This window comes from Dermacentor silvarum, chromosome 9, assembly GCF_013339745.2.
Source record: "Dermacentor silvarum isolate Dsil-2018 chromosome 9, BIME_Dsil_1.4, whole genome shotgun sequence".
NCBI lineage: Eukaryota > Metazoa > Arthropoda > Arachnida > Ixodida > Ixodidae > Dermacentor > Dermacentor silvarum.
The window spans coordinates 158115704-158130585 of record NC_051162.1 but is presented as its reverse complement, the minus strand read 5'-3'; the positions used below and the strand labels follow the sequence as shown (position 1 = coordinate 158130585).

Here is a 14882-nt window from a genome sequence, read left to right as displayed (position 1 = left end):
GCCGTTCGAAGCGGTTTTGGACTGTTTCGAAGCAGTGGACACCAGCGGTGACCGCACACTTCCTGACGGCACACAATTCACGTCGACATGGAGGTCGCGGTCGGTGGGGGGAGTTTAGTAGCAGCGATTTAAAATTGAAATTTCATGTTACATTGTGCATTGAGAGCCCAGCTTTCTGGGGGTATAACCATATTGGCCCCTCACCTCTAAGTTACAATGATAAACTGGAAATGGTTGGAAGACCGTGTCATGGCCACTTTTAATGTTGCGTGATACATAACAGGATGCATTATACGCACGGTACATGTACATATATACACTTTCCAGACACGAAATATTTAAAAAAACGCGCTAGAAACGCGAGCATAATGATTAAGCACACTTGCACAGCGTTTCTAAATGGACTGTCTCACACAGGCATGCATTAGTAAGGAAAACTATAGCACAATGATAACTAATACATTGAGTGACAACTAAGTTTAGAAAAAGCGGTTCAATACGACTGCAAATCTTTGTTGCGCAATCTCCATTGGCCTGCAGTGTAAATGAATAGTCATCAACAACTTGTCCGCCACATAATACGGTAAACAGTAAGGGTGTGCGAATATTTGAAACTTTCGAATAACGAATCGAATAGTCAATATTCGTTAATGCGAATCTTCTTCGAATATTTCAAAACGTCAACTGCTCCCAAATAAACATCAAATTGGAGCAAAAGTACGGTAAATGTTCGCCCTCACGGGCATAGTATGGACATAAAATATGAGAACTTGCGTAGTGGAGCAGGCTACGTCACTACATTCCCGGCACATATACGCAGAAATGTCCAATACCCGCCGCGGTGACTTAATGACTATGGTTCCCGGAATCCTTTCCCGGATGTGGCAGCTGCACGCAGGCGTGGGCGGCTATACCGCTCGCATGCCGCACCCAAACCGCTCGCATACCACGTTTTGGGTGCACATTGTTCACAACCGCAAATTATCAAAACTAGTGTGAAGCGCTCTGCTACGGTTTCTCTCATCGCCTCGGTGTTACTTCGGGACGTCAACTCGATTAGTGAATTGATAAAATAGCAGCGTGACTCTGAAACAATTGAGAATGTCCTGTCTGTTTTCATTGCACTGCTGCCACGTATACGTGCACAGACTACTTTCGCCCGATGCTACTTTTTGGCTCGAAGTAAATGAACGAGATTTCGTGCGACTGTCCCAACGCGATTAGCAAAAACGTGAACATTTTACGCGTGTTTGCCTAAGCAAATGGTTGCTGAAGGTGCAGCACAACACCTGCTCTGCGCCGCAGCACACTCTGGTATTTTAATTGCTAGCTTTTTACCGTGATTCAAATATGATCCAAGCCTTCAACGCGTCAACACGTGATTCTTCAACGCATGGTCGGTCGCGGTTCTAACCTTATAGCTGGATGTGGACTAGCGCAAAGGTATGTTAGTGGGGATGCGGTGAGGCGTGCACTCTGTAGGAAGCTCTGGCGCCAGCTCATGTCCTCTTGCGTCAGCACGTGAGCCACTGCGCGTCACGCCACTCTCCTTCCGGGTATCCCAGTTTCGTCTTTTAGGTGGTTTATATAAGATTATATTATATTAGGTTTATATAAGATATAGTCCTTTAGGTGGTTATATAAGATGCCGCCGTCGCGGCGGCTCCGTGCTTTATCTCCCCGGTGACGTCACGGCCAAGCTGCGCCTCCACACTTGCCGGGGCGTGGCTAGTCGAAACCTGCCGAGCCGCCGCCAGGGGCGCCTGCTGCAGTCACGGACACCGCGCGCGTTCGGTGCGAACGCGGGAATACGGGGAACCGTGGAAACGCGGACGGCATTGGCAGCAGCTCTGCGCCTTGCCTCGCTGGTGCTGCTATAAATGCTTTGTCTCTCTCCCTCGCTCTCATTTTCTCTTTCTCTCTCCCGAGCATAGCGCGCGTCGCGCACATGTCTCTTCCTCCTTAACGTGGTGGTGGTGGTGGCTGTGAAGAGGACGAGACGCCATTTCCTGCAGCCCTTTAGGGTCACGGCAACATGTGCACGGCACGGAGAGTACGCGAAGCACACGCCGCTCCGCGAGGTGGTTGCTAGGCAACGCGCGGTGACGTCATCGCCAGGCGCAGTTTTTTGCTTCGCACTGCGCGGCCTAACCAAGCGCTTAAACAGCTCCGCTGTTAAAATCACCGACGATTACAATACTCCCTATAATCTGAAATTTGAGCGCAGCTCTATACATTTTTTTCATTTTCCGATATATTGGCTGGCGCGGACAATCTTTCTCGTGCGGCAGGTTGCAAATGGAGCCAAGTTTGGCGCGGCTGCCTCGCTAATCGGGAGATCGCCAGAAGCAGTGCGTGGGTGACGCGTGGGCGCGATTCACTGCAGCCGCAGACAGAACTCCGCTCATGCAGCGCTTTGTTTTCATATATATGGTATCGGTGGACGCGCTCGCCGCATACCTTGTCTTTGGCGTCATCGGTGAGCAGACGACGCGCGCTACTCTGGCGCCATCTCGTAGCCATCGTTGCCACAGAGTCCGCCTTGCGCGGTGCTGTGCGTTTCTTCTCACGTTTTCGCCATACCCTCCTCCTCCGCTTTCCTCCTCGTGCTCTCTTCGCTATGGTCGTCTTTCGTCCCCCGCTGCGCTACGTGTTCGCTCTTTTATCCTTCGCTGTGCTCGTTCGCTCGGTTACGCCGACGCCGCGGCAGGAACGGCCGCCTAAGAGCTTGCACTCTATAGACGGCCATGGACACTCAGCGGAATTCGAGTGGCTTTCAATGACGCTAATGACATTCATTATCGATGGCTCTTCTACTGCCATCTTTATCAGCGTCAGTATAGTTGTACTATTTGAGCACACAGGTATCGGGCGTCTTGTTGGAACACCGTTTCATAGTCTACATGAAAACAGTAATGCACCATATTGACGCATGAACCGAGATGCATAAACCTTGGACGTCACATTGCCTCAAATGGGTGCCTCCCAACAACTTTTCTTTAAGAACTGAGAACGCACTGGAGCGAATGCGATGCCTTCCAAGGAATATATTCCTGCATAAATTTTTGACGAGCACCTAATAATAATGGAGATACAAAATGCTCAATATTTACTGGCCCCACTCCTCCTCAACAGAGCGTTTTCTCTGAGTTGGGGTTCCGCGGTGTGCTTACGGTAACGCTATACGAAGTTGGCATCTGGCAAAGGCTCCCGATAGTGACGAAGGAGCGGTGACAAAAACGGCGCGACACGTTAACAATTTTCGCTTACCCGTTTTCTAGGAGATTGGACGAATCCGCATGCGTGAGCGAGTTGTCGCTCGGAAGTAACTCTTGGGGATGAACAATAGCCCAATGGCTGGAGTCTGTGGGCTGTCGCGCGGGATTATGACATCATAGGCGAGACGTAGCAGAGGGAGCCTTGAAAACCGCAGGATAGAGTGGGTGAATTTTTTTTATGCGAGATTGTAGGCTCCCTGCTGCATGTAACGTAACAATGTTTGTCTGGCATGTTCGTTGGGGCGTTGTCTGCAGGTCGTGTGCGTTTTTCTACCGTGTTCACAAATGTTCCACTGCCACGGTAATTCTCTGGCCAGCGGTAGATCGAGAGGTGGTTGCCTTTAGCGAGTTCGTGCAATCGCGCGGAGAGTGAAATAAGGAAAACGTTAAGCCAGCTAGTGGAAAGTTCGGCGAAAACTTTTCAGGTGAGGGTGATACATTATCAAAATAAAACAGGCACTCGCCGGTGGTTCGAAAGGAAATAAAACACATAATGTCGTTTCGAGACCGCTACGGGTCCCCTGTTCACAATCACGATGAAAAAGAGACACGTAGCGGTCTCGAAACGTCGTTATGTGTTTTATTTCCTTTCGAACAATCGGCGAGTGCCTGTTTTATTTTGACAATAAGCCAGCCAGGTAGACACTGCCCCCTCCTACTCCTCTGCTCTGCCTCCGCACTCGTCGGGCGAGACTTGCGGTTGCATATCAACGCTGGTGCATGATCATGAGAGAATGCTGCCGACGTATTCGTGCAAACGCGGGGACGCATGTCCCGACGCCCCGTGTTCGCGCTCATGGCTCATGCGGCCGCCTCGCAGACCCAGGAGCTGGTGTACGTGCACAGCAAGATGATGATAGTGGACGACGAGGTGACCATCATCGGCTCGGCGAACATCAACGACCGCAGCCTCCTGGGCCGGCGCGACAGCGAGCTGGCCGTGATCGTGCACGACACGGACCGCGAGAAGAGCATCATGGACGGCCGCGTCTACTCGGCGGGACGCTTCGCCGGGGCCCTGCGACGCACACTCTTCCGCGAGCACCTGGGACTCTTGGAGGGCGACGGTAGCACCAGCGGCATCGACATCAGGGACCCCGTGGCGTCCTCCTTCTACGATGGCGTCTGGAGGACCACGGCTCGCCGCAACGCGCAGATCTTTGAGAAGGTGAGGGCCCGGCTTTTGCAGGTGCGGGACGGCTTTCCACTGAAGGATCGGACTGTCAGCGGTGCGCAGAGACAGTTAATTGTGGGCGCCGTGTTTCAAGTATGAGCAGTGCAGTGAGAGGCTTCGCCCCCTCCCCCCCCCCCCCGATCTAGATTACACGAGCAGTGCTTTTGAAGCCCTTAATTTGGTGCAATGTAGTGTTGTCTACATTTATATATTTTTTTTATTTCAGTCATTACCCGCAGTGCCTTCGTTGGCATTATTTCGGGGGGCACAAAAATTCATAAAGTGAATCCGTAGTCTTGCGGCCAACCAAATCTGGTGGTAACAAATTGCATTCGGATATCGTCTTTAGGAAAAAAGGAATTTTTAAAAAGATTGGTCCTGGGGGTGTATGGCCGAATTTTAAAGTTGTGATCCAAGCGGGAGGACTGATAATGAGCTGGTTGCAGATAATGTGAAGCATATTGATTCTCGTTTGCTTCTTATAAATTGAATAAAACAATTTAAGTTTAAGATTACTTTTCCGCTATTATAAAGGTCGCCACTTAAGGTATATCTTCATGTCTCTAGAACTTTCAGATCGATCATACTTCACCAGAACAAATCTGGCTGCAATAGATTCCATCTTACCATAGAACAATGGTTAAGTAGCAGAGTTTGCTTTTTTTACCACATCAATTTTCATTTGTTGACTGACATCTAAAGTCACGTAAGTGTCTTTAAACATATCAGGAAATTCTTAAAAGTACTATTTGCACTCATTGAGTTAGAGAATGAATGAGTAGCTGGAATTAGTGCATCTTTCTTTTTATTCCTCATTAAAAATTAGGAGAAAATAAATCTTCATAGCTTCCAGCGAGCCTAGCTTTGTTTGACTGCCTGTCAATTGCTGCTTCCGATTGTGGCCTTTGATAACATTTCTGTAAATCTAAAATCTATAGGAATGTAGTTCAGGACATCATGCATAATTTGTCAGCATAGTATAGAGCCTCACTAAATCTTTGTCATGCATCACAGGTGTGCGCTCATAATCGGTGAATAAATGGGAACAAGAGCTAATGCACGTTAGATGCACTTGTTAAAATCTATGCGAAGCAAAGCTTTAAAAAAGAGGTTGGTTAAATGCTTTACAGCTAACAGCGATGCATACAATTGGATGATGACAGGTGTCTGCACAGAAAAGTGTGACCTGTATCAAGCAACATTTAGGCATTCTGTACCCCTTGTGTCACTGTGGCACATACTTCTTCTGGAGGATAGGCCAATAACGGGTACACCCCCAGCCACACATACCAAATGACTAAATCAAGGGAAGTGAAGTAAATCAAAGAATTCGCGAAATATGATTAGCCATTCTATTACCAGATCAGTGTGCTTTAGAGATAATATGTGAGGCGACATTATATCTTCATGTTTTATGTAGAAATTGCACGTGGTGGGACATTCCCATTCTGGAGGATTGACCGAGAAACCGGTGGCACAGTACTGACTGGTTAAAGCAAAGAAATTGAAGTAAATCAAACAATCTGTTAAATATAATTTGCCATTCTGCAAACAGATCGATGGGCTTTGGAGAAGCCTGTGAGCAAACATGATATGTGGAGGTTTTATGTAAAAAGCTATTTTTCTTGCGCAGGACAGAGCTGGGAATACGTGGTCATCATACAAGGTTTATACGAGCCACTTTGTGGGTACATTCTTATAACCTGTGCATATATATCCACAAATATATTCGGCAAGACAGTAGCCATGCCATTTTAACATTTTCTTTTGTTCGCAACGGCGTTGTTGACTGTTCTTGAAAATTCTGCTTGTGCCCGTGGACATTTTTTTTCCTGGACTGTCCTTCAAACTGTTATCTGGACTTTTTGTAGTATGTCCATTTCTATTAGTAGCTTTCAAGAACTCTGTGTTTTCATGTCTCTTGTCATGTCACTGTCGAGAATTGCTGACTTATGTTGCTTTTTTATGTTCTGTTAAACTTCTATTTCCCATGGCCAAAAAAGTCTGGGAGGGCTCGCAAAGCAGCAAGCTTCCCTTTAAATACAGGGGTATATCAACAAGTACATGGTATACGAGCGTACAAAAATCATCTATGAATGAACTAGTCCAACCACGCGCAATCTTAAACAACACATATTGGCTGTAATCAATATAATTTCTTATTATAACTATGTGAAAGCCATGTTATTATAGTTTAATGCAAGTTACGGTACATTATGTTTTTCCATGTTCTTCCTCTGATTTGAAATCCAAGATAAAGTATGGGTAGTATAGAGAAGTAGTGAATTGTTTAACACCTACCTACCTTTTTATACAATGTGGCCATGCCTGTATGTAACATTAAATTTCTGTGTACTAGTGTAGAATACATTTTTAGAAACCATAAAAAAAATGTCATGCGGGGAATTTTTTTTTCACATATGGGTGCCATGCACCGTAACATATAACTGAAATCGCAAATAAGCATGGCAGCATCTGCGTTGGCTTAGATGACTTAGTTGAAGCAATGAATGCGTCTGAAGGGACTGCACAAATATTCCACAATTCAATTATCCCCTACGAACTGTGTTTCCAACACTGCTTTGTGTCAGTGATCACAAAGCTCATACTCTGCTAGGTGCTAAGTGCTTCTGGCGTTGCTCCGCACGGCGCCACACGGCGCCAACTGCACTTACAGAGAGGTGTAAAGAGCTACCTGGAAAATGCAATAAATATAGACAAACTGCGTTTTCTTTAATTTTGCGATGATACGTAATTAAATTTTCTTCGCAGTGGTTGTTAGCTGAGATGGGACCTGTCATCGAAGCCAGTACTGGGCTTTCCTAGCGGCAGTGGCAACCCTGCTGTCTGACACTTTTCTCACAAGTGCTTCGTTATGTGTACTAGCGAAGATTTATTAATATCTGCTTTTAGTGTACATTTAAGTAACAATACCTGTGACAAAGAAAGATGTACACCGACCAAGTAAAGCTTTAAAAGACGTTTCGGCTTCCGTACGATAGCTTTGTTTACAATGGGGGAATTGTGAACAATTGTGAACAAAGGCTTCCCCATTGTGAGCAAGGCTTCCGTATGGTAGCCGACACGTCATGCTTTATGTGGTCGGTGTACGTCTTTTTTTTTTGTCATTTTCCATCCCGACCAGACGAGCTTCTGTTGAACCCTCGATTATAATAATGCTTGTGCTTACCACCTTCTTTAAACACAGGTATTCCGCTGCATTCCCTTCGGATAGCGTGCGTACATTTGCGGGCCTGCGGGAGTTCACTGCCATTCCTGGTCTCGCCGAGACTGACCCCGACCAGGCCCGCGCTGAACTCCGTGAAGTCAGAGGTCACCTGGTTGACATGCCCATGGATTTTCTTGCCGAGGAGAGCCTCACACCGGCATCCGGTACCAAGGAGGCTCTCATGCCTGTTGCTCTTTGGACCTGAAAAAACCAATTTGAGGTTCAGCGCAATCGATGCTTGGGCACAGGAACTTTCAATGTCTGTACATCGAAATGTTTAATTGTCTTCCCACTGCATGGGGTACGAAAATGCGGCATCGGAACTGCTATCGATATGTTAGGCATTTCTGGGTCATGGCTGTGTTTTGACATTTCGCGCCGTAAGCACGACTTAGTGTGTGATTGTTTTCATCGGATCCAGTGGTGCCTGCTCATTACACTGCTATTTTGACAATGACTGCAAATCTGCACTGAAACACAAGGCCACACAACTGTGCAACAGACTTGCTGTCTACACAGGCAGCAAGTCTGAATGAAGAAGCACAAAACTACAAATGAAGGTTGCTTCTAAATTGTGTGTCGGTTCACACCAGGCTTCTTCGTACTGGTACTGCAATTAAGGCACAGGGTAGCAAAGAGCTCCATCTCCAAAGCCCTATGCAGGTTTCTTATGTTCCCATGCCAGAAATTCAAATTCTAATTTTTATACACTCGTGCTGGGCTGCCCATGCACACAAAGTGGGGGCTTGCTCAATTTTGAAGATGCCTGCAGTTTGAGCTCAGGTATTTTCAGCAACAGCAGGAAAAACGCTTCTTTGATGAGCTCCTATCCATCTATGCATACTTTATTACCTGTGGCAGGTTCATTGGGTAAGGTTTAAGAGCATTAAATGTTACCTAGCATCTTTATTTCGTATTCTGGCAGTCTTTTCACAGCACAGTTGATGTGAGAATACAATCCAAAGAAGTTTAAGTGTTATCTCCAGGCTGCATGATACTGGTGATAATGTTGGAGATGTCTAGGAGATCATAACCTGTGTGGGAAGATTGTGGAATACAAAGATCACCATTGTAATCGTTTAAGTTTCATTTTTTAACACATCTTTTGTGTTCATAAGTATACGAGATAGTGGCACAGCTTCCTGGTGGGACTATTGCTGGAACTCGGAGGCAGTTTGCTACAACGTTTTCAGTTTATTTCACGTTCCTGTTTCTTTATGAATCATCCACTGCTGTAAACACTAATGACAAAATGCATTTTATTGCTGCTGCTCCATGCATTGAATTTCTGCTACTTGATCCATTAGTTTCAATACTACAAACCTGTTCATGCCGTGCACCACTTTTTTGCTGTCCTGGTGTGCCAAACACTTGTTATGTACCCAGAGTGCACTATTAGAAAAGTTTACATGTAAAACAAAATAATTATGCTGAGTGCTGCAGTATTGCAGATCTGAATGATAACCAAGGTCACATGTAGTGCAGTCTTTAGGCTAGAGACAGAGGCATCAGATGTGCTTAGGAAAGTAGGAAGGAAGGAAAAGTGGTGGAGGAATGGTCACCTGCCAGCCATTGAGTTGTCTGGCCAAGTGTTTCGGTGTCAGCCATCTTGCTTTCTTTTGGAAGGGGGGGGGGGGGGAGGCTGAATCCCCACCTATTTCTGATGGCAGTGGTTGTAGTTATTGCTGTGTTAGGTGAACTTCAGAGGTATACTGCTATGGAGTGCCTGAACTGCCTTAAGGTTAAAAATGTAACAGGCTATAGCTGTAATAGTAGGAATTTAATAGCTGCTGTATAGAAATAAGGTTAAAGGACTGTTTGCTTGTTTTGCAGGAATGTGCTTGCTGTTTCTATGTTTCATAATATATATTAAGTGCCTCAGGTGAGGGGCTTTTCCAAAAGAGAGTATACAAGCCATTGAGTCTTTCTGCTGCTACTTACAGATCATGAGTCTAAAACCAATGCACTAGACGGTTGTAACACCCGTCAGAGCAAGTTTCGAGTACTAGTTTTCTGGGATGCATGATGATAGCTTGTGAAACATTATGAAGAAATGAGTGCACATACCAGCTTTCACTGAGGCTACCTGTTTCCACATTCTGTGACTGTTTGAGCAAGTTACCCAAAATGTGTTTCGTACGGCCTCTCGAAAGTGGGAAATCATGTAGGTTTGATAGAATGGCACATTGAGACCTGATGGTATTACTTGCTTATCTCACGTTCAATCTGTTTCCTTACATTCGCTCTACCAGGGCCAGCTTTTTTCGTTTCTGTTTAATAAATGATTTATCTCACTTCCGAGACCTTCAGGGATGTACACTACCAAATACGTGTGAGATTTCTTGCCTCTTTTCAACAAATGCTTTGTGTGTCATCTTGTTTGCTACGCAGCAACACCATAATCAACATTGTTAATAGACAGTTTTACAGAGTGTTGACAGTCCACCCCACTCAGAACGATGTGTCCTAATAATTTGCACACAGCTGCTGAGCGAAATTCTAGCGAGAACACTAATGTGCGTTCACACAACACTTATTCCGGCAGCGGAATTTAGTAGGCTGGCCACATTCCAGTACGAAATGAATTGAGCAGAGCATGATACTACGAAACCAATTCAGCAGAGCATGTGGGCGAGTATGCTTGGTTTCTTTGTCATTTACAGCGAAGCTGAGAGCACGTCACTGGTGTCTCTGGAAGATGCCCTTGTTAAATAAGTGAAATCAACGCAGTTCACACAGCTATTGATGCACGTGAAATGCAAGCGGAGCATAAGCAACACTCTGTTAAAACTGTCAAATTCAATGAGTGCCATGTTGTAACAGATCGCCCTGCCAGCAACAAACATTCTTTCTCTCTCCCCCCTGAACCTTTCGTAGACATCCAGGGAAGTTTTGATAACCAATTGCTAAATAAGCAATCGGAGAGAAGTCAAAGCTACGAAGGCAATTGCAGTTTACTTTAGGCTGTCAGTCTTCATCAATGTTTTCAAAAGTATTTCTTGTTATATTTAAGGTTGGTTGCTTAAGCATGGATCTTGCTGCTTCTTTCTCAATATCCATCATGGCGAATGTTGTCTCGGTTCTTTACTTTGGTAAGGCTATAGCTATCTCATTAATTTCTCAGCTGATTTGTTAAGGTATCTGTCGACTGATATCTCCATATAGGACGCAGAAGTGCAATGATGAAAAGGTATATTAATTTTGTTTTCTCTGTTTTTATTATGTTTATGGTGTGCCTTCGGTCTGAAAGGCTGTGCAGAAGGGCAGCAAGTGCCTCTACTGCAGAAGTATTGCTGCGATTTTGCACGCACACAGCTGAAAGGTGGCAGTGTATTGTTGTGAACTGCAGATGTGGATATATAAATTGTATACGTGGTACTTTTACCCATGTTTCGCTTCAAGTTTTGTAGCATTTCATGCAAGTATGTTATGAGCATCAAGGAACTCCAAGTGCATTAAGGCCTAGAAGTATCACAGCATCTGCTCAGTGTACTTGCTAAGCTCTTTTATGCCTCCTTTTGATAGCTTGGATTGCTTGTTATCCTTTCATAGTCACTGCTAAGCTTCAGCAGCATCACTGTGCTTTTTGTGTAACCTAAGGTTGACGAACCTTTGTGACTCTCAGTGAGCATGTACTCAGGAATGTCAGCAAGTATGTTATCGCTGCCAGCCGTGTGCAATGTATTTCCCATATCTCTGTGGCTGGGTTGCACTAATGCTGAGAGCATTAATGTTTGATAGGTGCAACAGCATGCTTATAGCTTGGTGTGTTAGCTGCTAGGCTAACTTCATATTGGACAGCAAATGCTTGCTTGTCACCAGGAACACATGCTAGTGTGTGGTGCAACCAGCATTAAAGTGCTTTCGGTATACGCACAACTTTGCTAGTACGTGTGCATAATACAGATTTCTTACCGGTGAAATTGTATAGCATGGCGGCTGAGAATGTTATAAACTGTGTCCTCTATATGGTGGTGGGCTCTGTATTTTTGTTATTGTCTGTAAGTGCTTGTGTGCGCTCTTCAACTTTTTGTCTGGGGAGGATAAACTGTGTCGAGAAATCGGTATGTGTTTGAAGCGTTACGACATGACATTTGTCGCAGTCTAAAGCGTAAGTTTCTTATCAGGAAATTTCACTGAACATCATCTTCTTTTTTTCAATTCTTCGCCCTGTTTCCCATGGCTCAGAGGTGCTAATGCAATTTATTGGTATTTTTGTGCTGATGTGGAATGCAGTCTCTTGGAGTGAACATTTGAATACTAGAACAATGGACATGTATGGAAGGTGAACGCTGCTGTTATTATCTAGTCTTGAGAGAGTTTTTAACTTGTTTTCTGGAGACTCATGTGCTGGGAAGTCAAAATGGTATTGCTTACTTAGGCACTTTTTTAATGAAATATCCCCTTTGCTTGGAAGTTATGCATTATGCAAAATGAATATTGATGCCGTAATATTGGTTTGTTTATTTTCACGCTGCATAATTGGCATTGGGTGTTTCATAAGATTCTTATAGCTCTTTCATTCATATTCTTCCATAGCACTCTCGTAATATTTTTTTTCTTTCGGTATAAGTGTTTCTGGAAACAGATAATTTTGATCTATTTTTTGTTAACACTTCTGGTGTGCTCTCATTCTTACGGCATGCTTTGTTCAGGGCGTTTATTCCCTCGTAGATTATATGCTACTACAGAGATTATTTTTCTCCGTAGTAGGTTTTCATCAATCAGTATGTCGACTTATCATGAGAGGGAGCATTGGAACAACTATAGTCTATATTTAGCCATAGAAAAGGCCAGCACTTCTTTAGGTTACGTGTAGAACCATCGTATAAGTTCTGAAAACTTAGGGCATAAAAGTCAATTCATGTGCATGCCTGAGATTCATACATTGTGTGTTATGATGGACGTGCTAGTCCTTTATTAAAGGGCCCCTCACCAGGCCCCATAACAAATTTTGTTTGTGTACTTGAAGTTGTCACGTGCCTTCTAGGGAGCGTTCTATCGCAAGAATTTTTCAGAATGGTTCCTTAATAGCAGATATATAAATATTTGAAGTGTCGCGACCCCATGATTTCAGGAGGCGAGCTTCACTGCCAACATTGGCACAGCCTCCACTGGCCCCGTCTAGCCTCCGCAGTCGAATTTTTTTCCCGCCTCCTCCTCTCTACATTAACTCTTTCTCTCTTTTAACTGCGTTCTCCCATACCGGAGCTGCAGGATCTCATCACTCATACGTCACGGACCCCGCCTTCTTTTGTGTGTGTGTGTTCTTGCTACGCGGCGCACTTTCGGTGACGGTCTCGCGCGCGAGCTAGCTGTTGCGTTTGTTTCCATTCGCTCTGTGCACGAGAACACCTGAGTTGTTTGGCTGCTTCTGTACTACATTGAAATGAATCCCTCCATGCACGCACGTTTGCAGACATAGTTTCGTTTTCCGCGCTTGCCTGCACGACGTGGGAACAAGTACGTAGTATGACCCTCTTGCTACGGCACAGAGTAAAACAAGGACTCGCAGGCATTCGGTTTGTAGATTTCATTATTTCTCTAAACTTCGAAACGTCTAGTGAAGCAACAGGTCAAACAAATAAATGTTGCAGCCTTGAATAATTCTCGGAAGTCGTGTGTCACGGTGAGTGACGTTTCAGCAATGCGAATTACGTAGGCGCACTTGTTCTTCCGACCTCGGCTCTCCGGCTGGGGTCGAAGCTCCCTCCCTCGAGAAGAAGCTTCGGCGCGCGGCGTTTGGTTTGAAAGCTCAGCTTGTTTTCGCGGGGGCATCAGCCGTGTAATAATTTGCAGACATGACGTCAGCGCGTATTGTATACACTGCGCTTGTCTGGTTAAAATGACCAAGCCTGGTGAGGGGCCCTTTACTTATGCTTCACTGCACAGTAGATTTAGTGTTTTATGGCTCATAGCACTTCACGAAGCGTTCAAATGGATCTGAGTTGTTTTAAGCATGAAGTCAGTCATAACTGTTTCTCTGTGTTCTGCTCTTTACTTGCTGAGTTTTATGGGTGCCACATATGCACAACCATGTCACTTTGATTGGAAGCTTCTAAACAGATGACATCGTATTAATTGATGAGTCACGTTCATATTACGCTTCACATAATGCTTAGTATAGCATCGGTAGAAGGGGCTTTAGGGTGTGTCATGGTGAGTGACCATGACACACCCTCCTACACCCCCTCCTACCCTCCTACACTTCTGTCTGCCACGTGTACATATATTGGACGTACGTGACATTTAGGAAAAACCTTCTGGAAATAAAATTCTGGGCTACTGTTCTTTATCTTGTCTCGAATATCACTTCAAAGCTGGTCAATTTCCATACCCGTATGTCATTTCGTTATCACATTTGCCTTCCAGGTCAGGTTGGTGAACCTTTTTGCACGTCTCAATGAAGCCGTTTCTTATGATGACCCAATGTATCCCTGACCGACTTCTTGACGTCATCTTGTGTGTCTTTGTGCATTCTGAGTCGTAATAATGTATATGAAAAAGGCGTCCACTATGTGTGAAATGTGGGGATGTATTTGTATTTTACCGTTTTTTATGGCAACCTTGGTGCAACCACCATGTCGTGACACTGCCCTCAGACCATGTGCATCTCGCTGCTGTCAAGTGCTTTGGCATGTTTCTGTGTGCTTTCATCTCTTTGTTAGCACGCTGAAATAAAGAGTTCAAAAGCAAATAGTTGTGCGTCATATCGAATCACACGAGGTATACAAGCTGTCTAATCTTGTAATCACTGCATTTCGTTTCGTGGCGCTGCACGGACTAGAGCCTTCCTGACGGCGACAGCATCTATATAGTTGCCACAGCATATAATGAACTGCAGGGCGAGAGGTGACAATTAAGGCATCTCGTAAATGTACCCCCACACGGTCACATCGAGCTGATCTCAAGCCAGCTGTTACCGTTAGATGTCACCCGCGCAATCCTATGTCCGCAGTTAGCGTTTTATAAAAAAATGGCAGTTTTGCCCAAAGTACGAAGCATTGACAGTGATAGAAGAGCTTAGTGTTGTGCTTGAACGCCTGCGACGGTGTTCGCATGTTGCCGCGACGCAGCATGTAAGGCAATTCCTGCTGGGAAAGAGGAACAGCGTCGTGGTACAGTGCACTGTTCACCTGGAACAGTGGAACAGTGAACCTGGAACAGTACCCGTCTCACCACAATGTAGAGTTACTGTATA

General features: G+C 45.1%; 1 protein-coding gene across 1 annotated transcript in view; it reads left to right on the top strand.

Annotated features, from left to right (window-relative positions):
• The window catches only part of LOC119464572 (phospholipase D1-like), a 141834-nt gene extending 127456 nt beyond the window's left edge, over positions 1-14378 (top strand). Inside the window, 3 exon segments of the mRNA XM_049656116.1 lie at positions 4099-4446; positions 7661-7675; positions 7677-14378. Coding sequence (XP_049512073.1) covers positions 4099-4446; positions 7661-7675; positions 7677-7886 — 573 coding nt within the window. The 3' untranslated portion in view covers positions 7887-14378.
• Positions 14379-14882: the final 504 nt, after the last annotated feature.